General features: G+C 35.8%; 1 protein-coding gene across 3 annotated transcripts in view; it reads left to right on the top strand.

The window, feature by feature from the left end:
• The window catches only part of LOC106088205 (homeotic protein ultrabithorax), a 260446-nt gene extending 243679 nt beyond the window's left edge, over positions 1-16767 (top strand). For all 3 annotated transcript variants that reach the window (XM_013253614.2, XM_013253613.2, XM_013253612.2), the window contains one exon: positions 15770-16767. In XM_013253614.2, coding sequence (XP_013109068.1) covers positions 15770-16059 — 290 coding nt within the window. In that variant the 3' untranslated portion in view covers positions 16060-16767. The remainder of the gene's footprint in view (positions 1-15769) is intronic.
• Positions 16768-20581: the final 3814 nt, after the last annotated feature.

Here is a 20581-nt window from a genome sequence, read left to right as displayed (position 1 = left end):
GCAAACTGTTGTAGTTGTAAAAGAGCATTTCTATCCCATCTATATATGTATATGTATGTGTGTGCTGTTCGATTTATCAGCAATGCGACATGAGGAATAACAGCACAGCAGCAGCAACAACAATAATATGAAACAACCAACATGAATATAGTGTAAGCCCTGTGATTTATTAGCCATGTCGCATACGGCACCACCAGTAGTAAATGTTGTACTCAGAGCACGCTGCCTGACTGCCAACCAGCCACCGGGCGGCCGGCCCCCTCTATACCATTTGCATTGGCCAAAGACAAATGTTACAATGAAATTGTATCAATTCGAGAAATAAAACGGCAGAAGAGGAAAAAATCGAAAACGGAATATACACTTCTTGCTTCCTTCCATTGGCTTGCACGTCTCTCCCCACTGACGACACAATCATTGTCGCCGACATTTGCTTTAAAACGTTGATTGTCTAAAGTAGGGTGTGATATGCAGGCTTTCATATTAAGGGCATGGTATGTGTCACCAGCGAACCGCCAGACGGACTCAGAGACGTCTGGACAGACATGCAGGGGACTGCAACAAGAACAGATTGTGTGTAATATGGTGGCATATTTACAGCATAAACAATCAATGATAGACTTTTCCACTTTCTATCATCAAAGCCAAACAGTCGTATTGGGTGGTGAAGAAATAAGAACTACAAGGCAATGCAGCCCTCTAGTCAAGGATTGCCCCTATAGCTTTGTAGTATACTCCAAAAGTGTCACGCTCTCTAACACTAGTGTAAGAAGAAAAAAAAAACACAACAACAAAAGCAAAACAAAGGGAACAAAAAACGGCCGTAGTGAACGATTTGATGCTTTGGAAAACTTTGAAATCCCAGAAGTATCAAAAAAGTCACAGCTGTGTTAATAAACTAAACAAAAGAAAGAAGACGACGACTACAAGTACGGCGAACGCACAAAAAATGTGTCTGAACTATATATCTATACAAGTGGAAGTACGAGTTTGTAGAAAATCCTCCGAACACATAGAAGTCACATTTAGCACTTTGTCAGAGTGTGCTGTATCGTTGTTCTTTAGCGGGAAAAATAGAAATTTTCAAAACTTTTTCTCACTCCTTCTATAACTTACTGCTAAAAAAACGAGATGAAAAGGTAGAAATATAAGATGAAAATGGAGACAGTGATTCTGTTATCATAAAATAAAAAATAAAAAAAAAACATTGGAGAAAGTTCTCAAATCCAGATTCTACGATTTTGGGGACATGTCAGATGATCAAGTCCTCGAAGTTAATTGACAAAACTGAAAAAAATTATCACAGTTTAAATATGTATTCTTAATGTGATTTTTCCAATATTTTTTGATTTCCATTCAAGAATAGCATAGCAAAGAACTTATAAAAGTAGGGAAAGTATGTGTTATTATTCAAAACATTTTAGCTGACATGGTGGATAGCGATTTTTGATACGCCATGTATGCTTATAATATATGTTTATTTAAAATATTTTTTAAAATCTTCATTGTCATTAATAAACACCTAGGCAAATAAAAATAATAATGACAGTGTAGACTTTACATAAAAATATTAAGTAAAAATATATTTACCAATTTTTTTTAATTTTTTTAACCAATTTCGGGGACGTAAGCATCATGTCTTACTGAAATACATTACTGCAGTATTTTATGAAACAAAACAAGTAAAATGTTAACTGTTAATTTGCCCATGAACATTCCATCAAGGAACAGGGCCCAACTTTTCACATATAAATGAATGCTGTCCGATTCAAGTTTAAGCTTATTGATAAGGCGCTTTCTTTTTATGGTCGCGTCCGGACGGTGTACCACAATGCGACACCTCTTTGTGCAGAAGGGTTTACATGGCTGCCATACAAAATGGTACAATACCTCACAAATGTCGCCAGCATTAGCAGGGAATAACCTAAAATTTCCCATAAAGAAACAGGGGATACATCTCTCATACCAATGAGTGCAGTCCGATTAATGTTTGAGCTTTTTATTGCCGAGTCCGAATAACGTGCCGCATAACGACATCACTTGGTAGAGATGTTTTAACATGGCAGGATACCGCACAAATGTAACCAGCACCAGTAAGGTGAAAAGCACCGCTGAAAAATGTTCTGATGTTCACGCCCGGATTTGAACCCGGCGTTCGACGTCGAAGGCGGACATACCTCTGAAAATTTTTTTTGGAGGGTTTTGAGCCCAGAAGTTTTGGCGGACACGCTAACCTCTGCCCTACGGGGACCTCCAAAACAAGTACTTGTCCCTAAAGTTGGGTATTAATTTTCGTATTTTATCTTTCTGCCACATGTCCCCAAAAATGCACATATCAACATGTCCTCAACAATTCACATTGCAGCATGTCCCCAAACTGTTGATTTGTGAAACAAAAAAAAAAAAACCCCAAATATTTTTAGTGTTATATATAATTACTACTGTGAGGTATAGTTAAGTATTTCAAATTCTCTCATAAGGTTTAATTTTTAAAAAAGTTTTAGCAAAAATTTTAATCTTACTGTGGCATGTCCCCAAACATTGCCATATCGAATATTGAACATGTCCTCAAACTATTATAAACTACAAAGAATAAAGCAAAATATCTTTACTCTACAAGTTTATGATTAAGTACCACTGTGCTGTATAACAGAGTATTTTGGATGTATGGCATGAATTTACTTTTCTGCCGCTTCCTTCTTCTCCCCCACTTCTGCACATCTTTTGTTATATTACAATACTTTACTATATTTTAAACTTTGTTAGGAGAGAAAAGATCCTATTTAAATGTTGTCTTCCATTATTGCCTTAAATTATCAAACGAAAAAAAATCTACCCCAAAAAGCACACCGACTCGTGCAAAAGGGGAGCAGCAGGTTGAATGAAGAGCGAAAAGAAGTATGTACGTTTTGTGAGGATGTTAAAGTTTATGGCCTGTTCCAACAATTTAAATTATATACTCGTACTTTTTATTCGGCAATGTATAAAAGCAACAACATGAAAAAACCCTACAATCAGGAGCCATGAGTCGCAAGAAAATTTACAAAAAAAGACCGGGTAGTGTCATTTTAGCTGGAGGGCACACAACAGCTACCATGGCAGTAACATCGCCATCCAAGAATCATGGTCTAAGCAAAAGCGAAGCGAAATGAAATGAAAAAAAAAAAACTTTTTCAAAAGCAAAGAACCAGGCTTAAGCGCCAAAATGAATTTCGCACTTTTTCGCATAATAAATTTTAAGTTTTGCTACGTAAAATAATACAGAGTGAGAAAATAAAATAAAACAGCAAAAAAAGGAGACATACATACATACATACAACTTTAACAAAAAAAAAATATTCTGTTCCTAGCTAAAAAAAAATCGACTTTGTATTTTGCATATAAAACTTAAGGAAATATCGTATCTGCTAAAAGAAGAGGGGAGGCCAGCAAACTGAGAGCGGGAGTTATGGCAGTATATTAGAACTCGACACCATGCTTGATATAATTTTCTTCATCTTAAACTTTTTGGCGGCTATGCTATTGTTGTTATTCTCATCATTATTCTTCTTCGTTCAAAGTCCTTTTTCGGTTATTTCTTCTTTTTTTTTCTTTGGTTGGAAAATATCTGGCACTCACGCATACCACCAAACAACCACGGGCGTGACAAATACCATTTGAAAATATACGATTCAAACATACAGACAGAACAAGAATACCTACAACAAAATCGTTTTAAATCCTTGTACAAAAACAACAACAACTAAATGGTACACGTACATTGTTAGAAAACTTGGAATGTATGTGACAAACTCTATGGCTTAAAATGCCAATGTTGTAGTCATGGATTTTATAGTGCTATATAGGAGGCCGTGAGAATGAATAACATCAAAGTTGTTATAAATATCTACCAACATCTCCACGCCACCCCTTCTCCAAAGGATTTAAAAGTAAATAAATAAAATTAAACTTGTAAAAGCACAACAGAAAAGGTAAATAACAACAACACGAAGCATAAAACAACCTTAGCGTGATGTACGTGCTTAAGATGAATTTTTATTTTAATTTAACTTAAGTTTGGTATACTTTTGGGCGACCTATGTGGCATAGAGTAAAGCATAGCTAGATAGAGAAGTAAAGCATACTTTTAGGGGAAAGCGAAATATTTAGCGTTATCGTTTTGGAAACATAAATATTGTGAAAAGCTTAAGCGGGTAAATGTAAGTGATGCCAATTTTAAGGGTATCTGCAAAAAATAAGATTTACTTTTAGAGATTTTTAAAATTGATGTAGTTTTTGGGAATATAAAACATTTCACCGAAATTGTTTTTTTTTTCATATTGCTTTTAAGTCGTTTTGGGGGAAATAAAAATCATATCCGCAAATATGTCAAATTTGTTAATCAAACTATTGGTGAAAAACTCATCTGCTCCTCCTATGAGCAAGCCCCAGAATCCTTTTTACATACCCAGCTTTTCCATGACATTTAATATGTCTTCTGCACGTCTTTAATTTCGTAATTTTGTATTTTCTATACTCCATTTGTTTCTTCATACATTCCATACATTTTTCAACTAGCTACAGTTTAAATCGTTAATGCAATATTGGGGACATGTCATATTTCCCCACCAACGTCTCATCATCATCTCCGCATGCCCTATACATGCTATTACTTACCGCACTTATTTTGCACAAGTGAGCCTATGTCCCCTTATGCTCCCGAAAGCTATATTGACCTTCTTCTTACTTTCAGTAAATACCCTCGTGTTCTCACGATCCGGACTTACCCATATAATTTTCGTCGTCCTACCGACCGTTTCGCTGTTCTATAGTGTTATATGAGCGTTTGACGCCCACGCCCATTACTCGGACTGCATCGACCCGAAAGGCGATGCAGTTCTGTCGTCAAAATTTTTTGATGACAGTCCCCTGGTCTTCTCTGCCAAATCGTAAGCTCTTTCAGTCCTCTGGTCTTCTCTGCCAAATAGTAAGCTCTTTCATTCCCCCTTAGCCCACTTAGGCCCAGGACCTAAACAATGCGGACCGTACCAACCTCAAAAAAGGCATTTTCGTGCTTCTTCAATTCCTGGTTGTTATTGCTCTGACGGCCAGTTTACTGTCCGTAAAGATGTTTACACTCGACGTTCTTTCGTTAACACTACACAACCTCACGCTTCAGTGCCCTTGTCCGCTAAGTCATTCGCCCCGCCAGTGCCAAGATAAGCTATTCTCTGAACCTGATGCTTTATCCTTACGTTGGACTTTTTCTCCATCTCAGTCCACCAAACTACTCAGGCGTAAGTAAGTATTGGTCTTATGACGCTTCTTAAGAGCAAGTGGACTATTCTCGGATTCAGGCCCCATTTCGAGCCACAGATGTTGGGCTGTATGTAGACGGTTCGTGACCGTCTACATAGAAGGCGCAATTTTCATCCGATTGGGTTAAAATTTTGTGCAGTGATTTCTCTCATGACTTCAAACTTACTGCATTATTTGAATTTGGTTACTATAAGGTCTATGCATTTATATTGCGCAATTTTCATCCAATTGGGTTAAAATTTTGTGCAGTGATTTCTCTCATGACTTCAAACTCACTGCATTATTTGAATTTGGTTACTATATAGTCTATGCATTGATATTACTCCTATATAAATTCATTTCCTGAAATTTTTCTCTTATTTTCGTTTGAAAAATAGGTGATGCGAAATTAACGATAGTATCGATACTATCGATATTTATTATTAAAACTATCGAAAATATCGAATGTTGCGATTATCCATAATTTGCTACACAGAATATGACCTTTAAGAAACATTGCGCCTAAAAAGGGCGCAATTTTCATCCTATTAGGCTAAAATTTTGCGCAATGATTTCTCGTATACATACAACTTATATTATTAAATTTGATTATTATTCGGTCTATGCTTTTATATAAATCGATCTCCTGAATTTTTCCTCTTATTGTGGTTTGGTGAAATTGGTGAAAGGAAGTTAACGATACTATTGATATTTATTACTAGAAATATCGAAAATATTGAATGTTGCGATTCTCGATAGTTTGCCAGCTCTGTTCCCTTACCATAAATTCTGTAATAACAAAACTTCGATCAACCTCCTTATTCCAAAATTCCGATGTCTCCGTGAGTGTCGTCGTATAAGTTTTAATCAAAAGCCTCGGTTGTCTATGCTCTCTGGGGACATGACAAAGATCCCCAAACTAAATTTAAGCCCACTTCTGATAACATGACATATGTAGGTTCCCAAATTTGGTTGCCATTTTAAATATTTTCCTTAAAGTTGTTTCATCTTTTATGTTTGATTTTCTTTAGACCTTCTTGTTTTGTATTTTTCTTTCGAGCACCATGCAATATGATGGATCTCCTTGTCTCCTCAGACACAATTCCTTTTTGCAACGGAGTTTGTTTATTTAAAATGCATTTATTCATAATTAAATGAAAATAAAACGACATAAAATTCCCCTTTATCGCCATTGTAGTTTGTGTTTGGTTTTTTTGTTGTTTTCTTGTTATTTTGTCGCGATTCCTTTATTTCAATGACATTTTCGAAAACTGACTGTATAAATAATAAGGTTGGCAGTTGTTGGTTTTTTCTTCCTTCATTGCTGTATATTTTCCCCTCATCAGCCAAACTAAACATCATTGGCAAAATGCAAACAAACCAACAAACGAAATAGGAATACGAGAAAAAAATGTTTGCATTAATTTACATTTTTTACATTTCAATTCGCATAAAATTTGCCAAATGACAAAAAACGCCAACAATGACAACGACAAAACAACTCTTAACTCTTTACAGATCAACAAGCAGGCATGCCAGCCAGCCAGCCAACCAACCAAGAGGAGGGAAAATCCAACAGAAAATAGCAGAAAAACGTTAAAATGATGTATTTAGGAGCACAAAAAAAACAACAACTACAAAAAATAAGAATAATAAAACACCAAACGAACGAAACGAAACAGACCAACAACTGATTGTTAACATTTTTTCTCAGATGTTTTGTAGATGTTGTGGAGTTTTGAGGAATTTTTTTTTGTTGCAGTTAACTAAGTAGTTTGTCTTAGTTGTTGGTACTTGTTTTTCTGTTTGTTGGCTGTTTTATTGCGTAAATATTTAAACGTTTTAGGTTTTTTTTGTCTTGTCCCAGCTGCATTTGTAAAGTCTGTCTGTCGTAGCCTGAAGTCAGCTAACAAGATGGGGTTGCTAGTGGCTGCAACATTGTCATGTTTGTCGCCGAGAACAACGAACAACGTTTTGAGCCACCAACCAGCAACATTGACCGGCAGCAAAGCAAATGAATTAAAAAAAGGTATTTTCGCCATAACTAAATTGTTAATGTGGAGCTGTTTGTTTGTTTTTGTTATTTCAATTTTGTTCATGGCAGCTTTTCTTCAGTTGTTGTTGATGGTGGTGGTGTTACGAGTAGCTGGTTATATGACTTGAAGCCAGCTCTGCTGCCTTGTCATTTGTTTTATTTGAAACCTAAGGAAACACCACCAAGGAGAGTGATAAAAAAACCAAACAAAATGGCGTTTTTGCCAATTAACTTGAAGAATGTCTTGTTGCATAAATTTAGCTTAATTGGGTGCCACTTGTTTCTACAGATACTGCAAATGGCCTATCTCCCCCTCTGTGAACGAACTGCATTTTTTTTTTGCTTTATGCTTGGTATCAGCTTCAAAATTTATTATTTAATGCATTTAAACAAGTTTTTCCTTGCATGTTTACTGGCAAGGGTTTTTGGAACTTAAAGTTTATAATAAAAAGAAAAAACCCAAAAAACCAGGAATATGTTTAAGTCTTCCATATCTAATTTTTGAGATAAAAGTCACGTTCTGCCCATTCACCATAAATGGTTATTTAGCAAGAACCAGCAACCCCAAGAGAAAAATCTTAGGATGTATTCCAGTATACCTCAATGGCGTCAATCATCACCTTAAGATTCTTCAGATTTCTTCAAAGATAAGTTGCAAGATGTTTAACGTAAATTTTTTTACTTTTCTGAACTCATAAATCCTCAACAAATTTATATTGAAATATGTGTTTTTTTTTCTTATTTAAATTGAAAATAATTCTCAATAAATTGAAGAACCCAAGAACTGTGCGATGTATCATCTTTCCTTCTTCTTTGATTTTCACTACATTGTATAGTGTAGTTGGCTAAGTAAACTAAACCTACACTCTTCGAAAGGAAACCTTAGCATAGGCTTGTTTTTGTTTTCTTGTTTTTTTGTGGAAATACAAGCATGATCAGATCTTGGGTTGTTGTGGTAAATTTAAGCAATGCCATAAATAAGCGTTTTTCTTGAAATGATCATCAGTGTTTCGTTGTTGTTTTTCTGCCACACTCTTTCTGGTGCAACATGAACCAGCACATCAAGCAAAAAAGTATGAGCTTCACTTGTATGTAGGTTGAATAAAAATTAACCCATTGTTGGTGAGAGATAGGAAGAGCCAAAATATTACTTTAATAATTCCCATATTGGGCGCCATCTTTAGAGTTGTTGGCTTCATTCTTGCAAAGTACAGCAATTGATATTTTAAGATTAGAATTATATTTGTTTTTGCTCTTACTTCTGATGATTTTGCTTAATTAGGCTAGAACCCGCGTTGGGCGCCATTACAGACTATGAGCTGCAATACTCGCAATTATCCATATTATAAGTTAATCCGGTTTGGGTTTCAGTTTCTTATCTCTGGTAGAATTCTCTTCTTCAGGTTGGGCGCCATTTTAAACCTTAAATAGTATTTAAACAAGACAAAAATGTTTTTATACCCTACACCATTATTGTGGTACAGGGTCTTATAACTTAGTGCATTTGTTTGTAACACCCAACAGGAAGAGAGATAGACCCATTGATAAGTATACCAATCGACTCTGAATCACTTTCTGATTATGTCCGTTTGTCTGTCTATGTTAATTTGTGTACAAACTAAAGGTCGCAATTTTCATCCGATCCTCTTCAAATTTCGTAGAGGCATATTTTTCGGCCTAGAGACGAAGTCTATTGAAATTGAAAAAATAGGTTCAGATTTGGATATAGCTTCCATCTATATGTTCGTCCGATATGCAGTAATAATGCAATAAAATGGTAATTTGTCAACCGATTCTATTGAAATTTGTTAGGAAGGAATTATTTTATAGAAATCGGTTCAGATTTAGATATGGCTCTCATATATATAAATATATCGCCCGATTTTCACTCCTAGACCCACTGCAAGCGATTTTATTGACCAATCTTCCCAAATTTTGTACAACGCTTTCCTCGAAGGAAGATGTAGATGTAGCCCCCCTTTTGTGTTTATAGGGTAGGTGTTGAGTATTATAACGTCGGCACCGCCCGACTTTTGCCTTTCCTTACTGTCTTTTTTACTTGTAAGGCGAGGATCATTTTTATACCCTCCACCATAGGATGGGGTGTACTAACTTCACCATTTCGTTTGTAACATATATATATATTGATCTAAGGCCCCATTTAGTATATAAATTTTCGATGGTCATGACATTTTAAGTCGATCTAGCCATGTCCGTTCGTCGGTCTCTGTCTGTGGAGAGCATGCCACCTTTCGAAGGAATAAAGCTAGGCGCTTAATATTTAGTGTAGGTCGGTTGGGATTGTAAATGGGCCACATCGGTCTCTGTTTTGACATAGCTGCCATGTAAACCGATTTTGGATCTTGACTTCTTGAGCCTCTAGACGGCGCAATTCTTATACGATTTGGCTGACATTTTGTATGAAGCCATTTATTATGGCTTTCAATAACTACGCCAAATATGGTCAAAATCAGATCATAATTTGATGTAGTTGTCATATAAACCAATCTCGGATCTTGCCTTCTTGAGCCTCTAGTGAGCGCAATTATTATCTAATTCTTATCCAATTTGTTTGACATTTTATATGAAGCGACTTCTTATGGTTTCTAATAACAACGCCAAGTATGGTTAAAATCGGTTCATAATTTGATGTAGCTGTCATAGAAACCAATCTCGGATCTTGACTTCTTGAGCCTCTAGTAAGCGTCTAAAATTTTTAATGAGATCTGTTGTTTTGACTTGCATCGACTATGACAAGTATGGTCCAAATAGATTAATAACCTAATATAGCTCCCATATAAAATGATCTCCCGACTACACTTCTTGAGTCTCTAGAGGGCACAATTCTTATCTGATTTAGCTTTTGTACAATGACTTCTCGTTTGACCTTCAACATGCGTGCCAAATAGGGTCTGGATCGGTCTAGAACCTGATATAGCTTCCATATAAACCGAATTCCCGATATTATTTCTTTCTATAAGGCGCAATTTATATCCGATTTGGCTGAAATTTTGCACAATGACATCTACTATGGTCTCCAACATCCTAACCAAGTAATCAAGGACAAAGAAACTGACGAATTCGATTCATGGTGACGGGTATATTAGATTCAGCTCGGCTGAACTTAGCATGCATTTAATTGTTTATTCTCTTTTGAGTTGAGTTAGAGGATACCACACACCAACCATTGTACGATGCATTTTAATGTAAGTCATCTATTCCAATTTCCACTCCAACTGGGATATTTTAATACCTTCAATCACAGGAAGGAGTATATTGATGTCATCATTTCGTTTAAGACCTGGGCGGGACGATTTGAACATCTTAAGGGTGCTCTTCGCGTTTCTGATTCTTGGGATTGTACTGACGAAAAAAGTCGACTGTGAAAATCGAGCCTCCAGATTTTGACTTGCAGTTTTTCTCAGACTTTTGGACATCTTCAGGAAAAGTTGCCGTGTTCTTATGGCAATATCCTTGATGACCTTCGACGGTATACCATAGGAAACTAAGGCTTTTTGTAAAAAAACCTTAAAGCCTTCGCCTGGTCTCTGATAAACGGCAAATAAAAATATTCCGTAGAGAACTCATTTAATAAACAAACAAAATTTTTATCTTTCTTGACCACTTAAAGAGTTTCCCACCATCCAAATCTTCTTTAGCCAATTTTCCATACACAGCCCATATATATTCCTGCGATCCATAATGTTTTAAAAATCTTGGAAGATCGAAAAGCTGTTGATACTTTTTATGTGCGACTATAAAAAAGACGGTTATTGAGCTCATGTTGTTACTGTTACTGTGTGTTTGTGTAAGCAACAATTTTTTTTTGGGGTGCTGGTACACCAACCAAACAACGACGACAGCAACGTTTTCGATCAGACTGTTGTAACTGTTAGCAGCAATTGTACGAGTATGATGATATTCTTCTACACGTACATATGTGGTTACAACAGCAGGTAAATAAAATCACGGCTAAGCAACAAAAAAAAACACCATGTTCAGAAAAGCACAAAAAATGGAATCATCAAGCAAGCAATGAAAAAAAATCACAGCAAACCAAACAAAACATTTCATTTTTATGGTCAAACAAAGTAAATGCTGTTGTTAAGTTAGCTATGGGCCTAAACGAAGACCATGGCTAAGAAAAGAGGCTCGAGCTAAAATGATGTGAATGATGCTGGCAATGGCGATGCTAAGGCTAATGCTGTTGTGGCGGTTGATGGCAATGATGATGATGATGATGATGGTACATTTTCGAGAGTACCAGAGATCATTATTTTAAATTGATCACAAAGCCCGGCAACATAAGAGCTCAGACAAACGCGGAAAATGTTGCAGGAAATTAATGGTGTTAGAGTAGAAAATGTAACATTTAAAGAGCAAAAACCCAAGCAAACACACAAAAAATGGGTAAGATAATTTTCAACTGCATTGCTGTACGTCTGTCCGTATGTCCGTCTGTCTGTCTCTTTGCTGCATGTTTTCTTTTTTGTTGTTGGCTTTGCCATTTGACTTAGCTTAAGGTGTTGAGCTTATAGCGCCTAAGTATTTTATGTGGCCAATACTGTTTACAAACCATAGCAGTTATACTACAAACTCGTACAATATTATTATTATATATAGAGTGAATTAAATTTTATATGATTATATATGTTGGTGTATAAATGCATTTTGTAATTTATAGTTATTCGCATGAGTTTGAGTATGTATGACATCTCACACTTTAATGGCTCATAAAATCTTTTGTGAGTACTTTGGCAGTTAATCTCTGATTTAACATATTTATGAAGTTTAATTTGCCTCGAGTGTAATAACTCACATTTTATAATGGCAACAGCACATACATATAACGACGACATACACTACAGCAGCACATGCAACATCAGGAGTGAATATTAGGTGAGAATGATGATATAATTGCTCTACGAAGAGTACAATAAAAAAAGAATCGTATAAATTAAAATTTCATTTAAGAAAAATCGTAGATATTCCAGTCATAATGTTATTAACTGCAAATCGGACGAACATATATATGGGAGCTATATATAAATCTGATCCGATTTCAAAAAAAAAACTTTACAGACATTGTGGAAGTCGTCGAGAAAAAAATCGGACGAACATATACATGGGAGCTTTATCCTAATCTGAATCGATTTTTTCCAATTTCAATAAACTTCGTCTATAGACTGAGAAACATGCCTGTGCCAAATTTGAAGACGATCGGATGAAAACTGCGACCTGTACACAAATTAATATGGACAGACGGACATAGCTAAATCGAATCAGAAAGTGATTCGGTCGATCGGTATACTTATCAATGGGTCTATCTCTCTTCCTTTGGGTGTTACAAACTAATTCACTAAGTTATAATACCCTGTACCACAGTATTGGTGTAGGGTATAAAAATAATAATAATATAAAATAAGTTTACAGAATTTTGGCCTTAACTAGCTCAAGATGTAGAACTGATTTTCCCAATCAGTAGTCATAATTAAAGAAAAAAATTAAGTTAATATCATAAACTCAATTTATTTCTCCTTTTGCAACCAGAATACTTTTTTTCTTTATTTTCCAAAATAAAAGTTTTCACATTTCAGTTTGTAAACTTTACGATTTCAAAATGTTCATTACACCCAAATATTTTCCACTTATGCTATTCCATTTTTCTCACTTACAATCTCCATCCAGCAGGAAAATCCCACAATGCACAGTAGTATAACATTTACCTTAACTGCTGCTCATTTGTGTATAGTCCAATCCTTGTATACGATATGTGCATGTGAGAGTTTATGCTCGATATTACCATTGGTAGTGTGTACGAGTGTTTGCGACATTCATATGTCCTTTCATAAAATATTGGCCATAACACATGCAATATCCGTCTCCGGTTTTACTTGAATTCAATGCATACTGTGTACGAGTATGTGTAGTACTCAGTGAGCTCCACTCTATGAGTGTGTGTGCGTGTGAATGGAAGTGAAAATCATGCATCAACCGCATTTGACTACCCCAAACTCACCGGCATTTCCTTCAAAAATTATTACAGCGCTACAGAGCTACACACTTATCTGTATATGTGTGATATCAGGATATATAATATGGGGTTTACATTTTTTTGTCAACATTTTGTTGATGTGCAGTGAGTCTGTGTCCTTTTTAACTCCTCACAAAGTTTAAACAATACTCAGACATACAGTTTAACAACCAAGATCTATAAAGTTATAAATTTGAAGTTTAAAAAATTCTAAAAAACTGTTGTGATTTTATACAAAAAAAAATCTTGGCATAAATAAACCAGGTGTGATATTGTGTGTAACTCAGAAATTTCTCTATTTTTTATGTAAATTTTTTTATTTGTATGTTTAACGTTTTCATGCCTATACATTTGTATAAGAGAATGAATGAATGTATGTACCACCTTTAGGCCAAGCTCCATTTTGCAATGTTTTGTTGTATATTATGGTAATTTATTTGACTTAAAGAATTTTTTTTGGGTTTCATTTCTGCCTAAAGGTATTTAAAAATATAAAATTTATGTTGACATGTGTAAATGTGAAAATCTACATTTAGAGATATTACACATATAGATATACACGCAGAGAAAAAATTTTAGAATATTTAATATGTATTAAAATTTCAAAAACTTCAACATTTTACTATTGTTGTGTGTAATCATACATAAATTTCTTCGAGAGAAAATTGACATTAGAAATTTTCTCCCGAACACTCAAAGTACTACTAAAAAAATATACCTCTTATTATTAAAGTTGGTCAATTAGGATAGTTGCGATATGGTTACGATAGGTGTATCAGAGTTGGGGATTTAAATTCGCTACATTCACCTAAGGACATGCACCTTTTACCAGAACCGGACCAGGATAGCTGTGAGCACCCCGCAGGCTGGAACATTGAGCACCGATCTGTGTGGTGTTCAATGCTGTCACGAGAAGCTTAGCTGCGAGCTACTGGGCGTGTCCACAGGTTACGGATAGTGGAATGCTAAATACGGATTAGCTCCAACAAGCGGAGAGTGTCAGTGAGAGGCCGGGCGGCACCGGCACTTGCACAAATACTGAATGCCTATGATGCTCTTTATAACATTTTGGGTTATCGGCGCTTTTAAACAACCAATGGCCACCCTGTTCACGCGGCGATCAGTCCTTTGGATCGGAACGAGCTTCTCCTGCGGATAAGCACCACCTCCATATGAAATTGTGGCTACAGCAACAACAACAACCTTATACCAGAAATCCGCTTGTTGTCTGCTCTAAGTATTAAAAAGTAACATCAAAAAATCTTTTTTAGGAACTTCGTTCAACTCACATAATGCCTAATCGTTTTCCATTCTATGCTCCGAAGCCAGTTGAAGTCTGATATCGAATCAACAGCTAAGTGTTGGTACCTTATGGTCGCGAAAGACGGGCAATGACAGAGCATATACCAATATTTCGTCGTCCTGCCCATATGTTCTACATACACTATCACTTGCAGCATACCATTTCTGAATATATGAGCCCGTAGTAACTCGTTATCATTCCGATAGCACTACTGATAGGCCTTCCCTTGGTATTAACATAATTTTGTTATGAACCGGACTTAATTTTTCAATAACCCATATTTGCCCCGTCCTTCCGATTGGGGGAGTGGGGAACGAATACCCACCCCTTGGAGAGCAATAATTATAGCAATTTTTTATGAAAACAACAAAACTTTTAAAATTCTAGGTTGATGCTTAGCCCACCCGCATAGACCCTTCTACGCTCATGAAATTTCCCTTAATAGCCAACATACTGACTGTAAAGATATTCACACTCGTCGTCCTTGAGCTGACCCTGTACCATCTCATTCAGGCAACCGAAATCAGAACTCGATCTCTATTACTCAATGTAGAAGCCCTGACCTGTTCTCCCCCTAGCTTTAAGGCGGATGGCATTCCATGGACTAAAAATGCAAATTTGGGAATACGAGATGTCTATGGAAAATATGGGTCTATGTTGTATATCAGGTTTTAAACCATACTTGAGGCAGTCATGAATAGGTAGACGTCCAGACATTCACCGGAACCATATTGTGGCCCATTGCGATTCCTCAATAGCCTTTCTCTCTATGATCAAACTATCCTCAGCGGAGTCAATTCCCTGACACCAACATTTGTCGTCATTTCTAATGCCAATGCTTATGATATGCGTACTTAGCTTATTAAGTCAGTCCTATAACCTAATATTTATATGTGGCTCTCATATAAACCGGTTTCTGAATATGATTTCTTAAGTCTATAAGAGCGACCTACTACTGCAATGTATCTTCAATTTGTAATCCATATTAAATATTAAAGTTTTTCTTCTAACTATTGGATTTGCCTTTTTTCTCAAGAATTCATTCAAAATCATCTTCCATCACTTTTTTTTAATTCTTTATCATTTGACTAATAATTTTCTACGTTGATTTTTATTACAGGTACAAATGGTCTACGAAGACGTGGTCGCCAAACATACACCCGCTATCAAACACTTGAATTAGAGAAAGAATTCCACACCAATCACTATCTAACCCGCCGACGAAGAATTGAAATGGCCCATGCCCTCTGCCTGACAGAACGACAAATCAAAATCTGGTTCCAGAATCGTCGAATGAAATTGAAAAAAGAAATTCAAGCCATCAAGGAGCTCAACGAACAGGAGAAACAGGCTCAAGCACAAAAAGCGGCAGCAGCAGCGGCGGTGGCAGCGCAACATTTAGGCGAATAAAATTAGGACAAATTTATAAATTATTATTATAATTATAGTACTCATGATAATGATAATAATAATAGAGAGGATAATAAATGTAATAGTAATGGTTGCATTAAACTCAATGCCAGTGATGCCACCAATACCAGCAACACCATAGCAACAATAACACAACAACAGCAACAGCAGCATACTGAGACAGCAGAAGAGAACAAGGAGTCATCGTCAGCCGCGTCTTCGCGTATTATCAACAAAACTCCATCACCTTTATTGAACAGAATGCCAAAGGCTATGGCAATGGCCGCTACATCAATAAGTCATAATTTTTTGGAAAATCATGATAATGTCTATAGCAATATTAACTCAGCCCTGCAATACAATACATACTATCAGCAACAAACAACACTTCATTCTAATCAGCTGCAGCAGACATCAAACAATAATCACCATTTTCATACTCTACCCTATGGCAGTCAGCATTTTCTTAATTACCATCATCTGAATCATCCTCATCAGCCGGACTGGAGAGATGCTACCAATTCCTCGAGTCCTTCGACCACCTCGACTCCTTCGACTTCAACCACAGCTACAACAAACATCATACCTATGCAGAGCTATCCTTATAGCAATGCCGCCTCCGCTGCTTCCATTAAAACCGAAAACGATATTGACGATCATGATTTTCTAAATAAAACCACTCTAAACAATTGAGCGAATTCCGTCATAGCCTGGTGAAAGGACCTCTTTGTTGCTGCCCACTCTTCAGCATACCTTTTTTTTACAGAAACATAAGCAAGAAGAAGGCAAAAAATATCCCCAATAAACCGCAAAACCAATACATACAAATCTTCTCTTTAGGTTTAGCATTTTAAAACAAAATGAAACAAAAGATATACTGTATACTTAACTCACTTAAAAAAAAGAAGCTTATAAAAACGAATGAAAAAAAAACCAACTCAACCCATCTTCATTGCAATTTTTGTTTGCTTTAAATTAATTTATTATTATTTTTACAAGAATACAAAACAAAAAGTAAAGCAAAAGGATATTTGACATAACACATATAGTGCATATAAATAGTTGCATATATTTAAGTACGAATAATAAACATTGAAAACAAACCTGTGCAAATTATTTTTAGTTTATTGTCTCGTTTAAGTTTAAGCATTATTATTATTTTATTTTTTCGTTTTAATAAATGTTATAAATAAATTTTTTTAATAAAAACCCTTTCCCAAAAATTCCCCATGCCCCATTGCTGGCGTAACAAATTGATCGCTCGCCTCCCTCCCCCGCCCTTTTACACATACACAGGCTCAACCCGCCCAAAATGATACTTTGCGTATACTGTTGATATTTAATAGAATTTAAATAATTATATAAATATTGAAAAACAAAAACAAATATATATAATTAGTTTTTTTTTTGTGAAAATGAGCAAAAAAACAAGCGATACTATTTAAATTTAAGTTTAAGTTTTGTACATTATTTTTTCCCCTATCTTCCCTTCTCTCTCTCTCTCTCTCTCTCGCCTAAGATAATATTTTCGTTCGTTTCTTTACTCGCCTTTATAGTTTGAAATAAAAACTATTATTACTATAATTTATATGAAAAATATTTTTGTTGTTTTAAGAAATCCTTGTTTAATGTTTTTCTTTCCATTATTTTTTGTGGACTCTTTCTTTGTTTTCTCCTTGTGTTTAGTTAGCGTCTTCTACTTTTAGTGTGTAAGTTTTAAATATTAAAATAAATTCAATGCCGCTAATTAATGAGAAATTTAAATAATTAATTAATTATTTTTAGTATATAAATTTTAATTAAAAGCTGAGATTACAAAAACAAAAAACAAAAGAACACACAACACACAAAAACGAATCGTTTAAATTAAATAAATTTAAATTTTTTTAAACAAAAAAATTTTGAAAACCCAAAAAATTATGACTTTTTATTTGCACACTTATTTTTTGTTAAGTTTCTATGATTTGGTTTTGTTCTAAGGTAATTTGTTCATACTAATGCTTGGGTAGCAAGAAACAAAAGGAATAGATCTTAATTTCCTAAATTTACATTTAAAAAATATATCTTCTTTGAAGTTTTTTAACAGCGGTCAGTCAAATGTTGTCGATTTTAGACAGATTTGATATTTAGCTGTCGAGTGGCAATAGGTTCTGCGTTTGCAATGACAACGTTGTTAAATTTGACACTAGCTTGACTAGTTGCATAAAATCCCTCACACCCACTGAATGTATCATGTCACTGTTTGCAGAGACAATCTTCGAGTATACTCCATGTTTAAATCTCTTCACTGATGGTTAATTTGATGGTACATTTAGGTCTTTTTCGGTCATTCCACAAATCTCACATAACAACCATGAGACAATTTTTAAAGCTCTTTTACCAGATCATACTGACAAATTTTTCGGGTAACTTGCAGCTATTGACTTTGCGTTATCATTTGCCATCGACAAGTGATGTCGATCTGTCATACGCACAGATAGTTTAAGTTTTACTTGAGCTTAAAATAGGAATAGAGAAGGATTATATGACAATATTGTCAACTTAAGCTGAGTATTCTGTTCAGCTTTTAAGGCGGAATGCTGTCAAACTCCATATAAAAAAAAACGTCGGCGAAGCGCTGGAGGATAATAGGTGAAAAAGTAATACTTTGATTACAGTGAGGAAAATGGAAAAAAGAGATTTTAGTGGCAACGCTTGACATCATTGCCGGCATCATTTTTTTTAATGGTTTCAAGGGTTCGTTTTTTCTTTTTGTTTTTTTATTTATTTGCGAAAAAAAATTAAACCATAAGTGCAGATAAAAAACGTTTTTTGGTATGAAAATAAAAACAAAACATAACTGTCAAATTCCGCTCACGGAACAATTAAAGATTTCCGAGACTATTCCGAGTCCAGAAAGAATACCAACCTTTAGGTTGATCCATTCTTGTGATTCTTATCTCGATGACGAGTCATAACGCCCAACGGTCATAATGCTCAAAACGTTTTTGGGTTTTATGTCCGCCTTAGAGGAGGTCATAATGCCCAATTTTTTTGGGGAGTTGAGACCTGCATGTGATATCAGGGATATCAGAAAGCCCAACAAAATTGTGCTAAGTTCGGCTGGGCCGAATCTTATATACCCTCCACCATGGATCACATTTGTCGAGTTATTTGCGCGGTATCTCTTTTTATCAAAGAATAATTGAAAAGAATTGTCATGCTATTGGAGCTTTATCAAGTTATAGTCCGATCCGGACCATAAATCAATTAAATGTTGAAGACCATAGTAGAAGTCATTGGGCAATATTTCAGTCCATTCGGATAAGAATTTCGCCTTGTAGGGGCTCAACAAGCATAATCCGTATATTGGTTTTTATGGGAGCTGTATCAGGCTATAGATCGATTCAGACCATATTGGACACGTGTGTTGAAGGTCATGGGAGAAGCTAATTGCAAATTTTGCCCATGAACATTCCACTAAGGAACAGGAGCAAACTTCTCACATATCAATGAGTGCAGTCCGATTCGAGTTTTTGAGCTCAGTAATAATGGGCCTTCTTTTTATAGCCGTATTTGAACGGAGTGCCGCAGTGCGACACCTCTTTGGAGAGAAATTTTACAAATTTTTTCTGATGGTCTCACGAGAATTCGAACCCAGGCGTTCAGCGTTATGGGCGGACATGCTTACCTCTGCGCTATGGTAGCCTCCTGTTGTAAAAAATTTCAGCCAAATTGGATATTAATTTTTTGCCCTCTAGATGCTCTAGAGACTTAAGAAGTCACAATCCAAGATCGGTTTATATGGCAGCTATATTAGGTTATGTACTGATTTAAACCATATTTAGCACAGTTGTTGAAAGTCATAACAAAACACTTCATGTAATATTTCAGCCAAATCGGATGAGAACTGCGCCCTAGTGGCTTAAGAAGTCAAGATCACAGATCGGTTTATGTGACAGGTATATTAGGTTATTTACCGATTTGAACCATATATATCAAAGTTTTTGAAAGTCATAACAAAATACTTCATGCAGAATTTTAACCAAATCTGATAAAAATTTCGTCCTCTAGTGGGTCAAGAAGTCAAGATCATAGATCGGTTTATAGGGCAGCTATATCAAAACATGGACCGATATAGTCCATTTACAAACCCAACCGACCTACACTGATAAGAGTGCCGGGCCACCGAGATATCCCAGGGAATTCTAAAGCAGACGAGCTTGCGAGACCAGGAACTACCTTACACACTCCAGGGACACTGGAATCTGTGCGTATGCCTTTAGCGACATGTAAAATAAGTTTTCAGGACCAGGTCTGAAGGAAAACGAATGATAGATGGTCACAAATAGGGGGCTGTGGCCTCATCTAGACTTGAAGAGTTCTACTGCGTTGCTGTCATTGGCTAGAACAGACATCTCAGTCACTGTGTCCGTCATGACAGGTCACTGTCTAATCGAAAAACATGCTGACAGACTAAAGGTTGCCAGCAACGACTTTTGCGGAAGCTGTAGGGACATCGAGTAAGAAGAGACTATAGAAC

Source organism: Stomoxys calcitrans, chromosome 2 (assembly GCF_963082655.1).
Source record: "Stomoxys calcitrans chromosome 2, idStoCalc2.1, whole genome shotgun sequence".
Taxonomy (NCBI): Eukaryota; Metazoa; Arthropoda; class Insecta; order Diptera; family Muscidae; genus Stomoxys; species Stomoxys calcitrans.
This window is presented reverse-complemented; position numbering and strand designations above follow the sequence as displayed.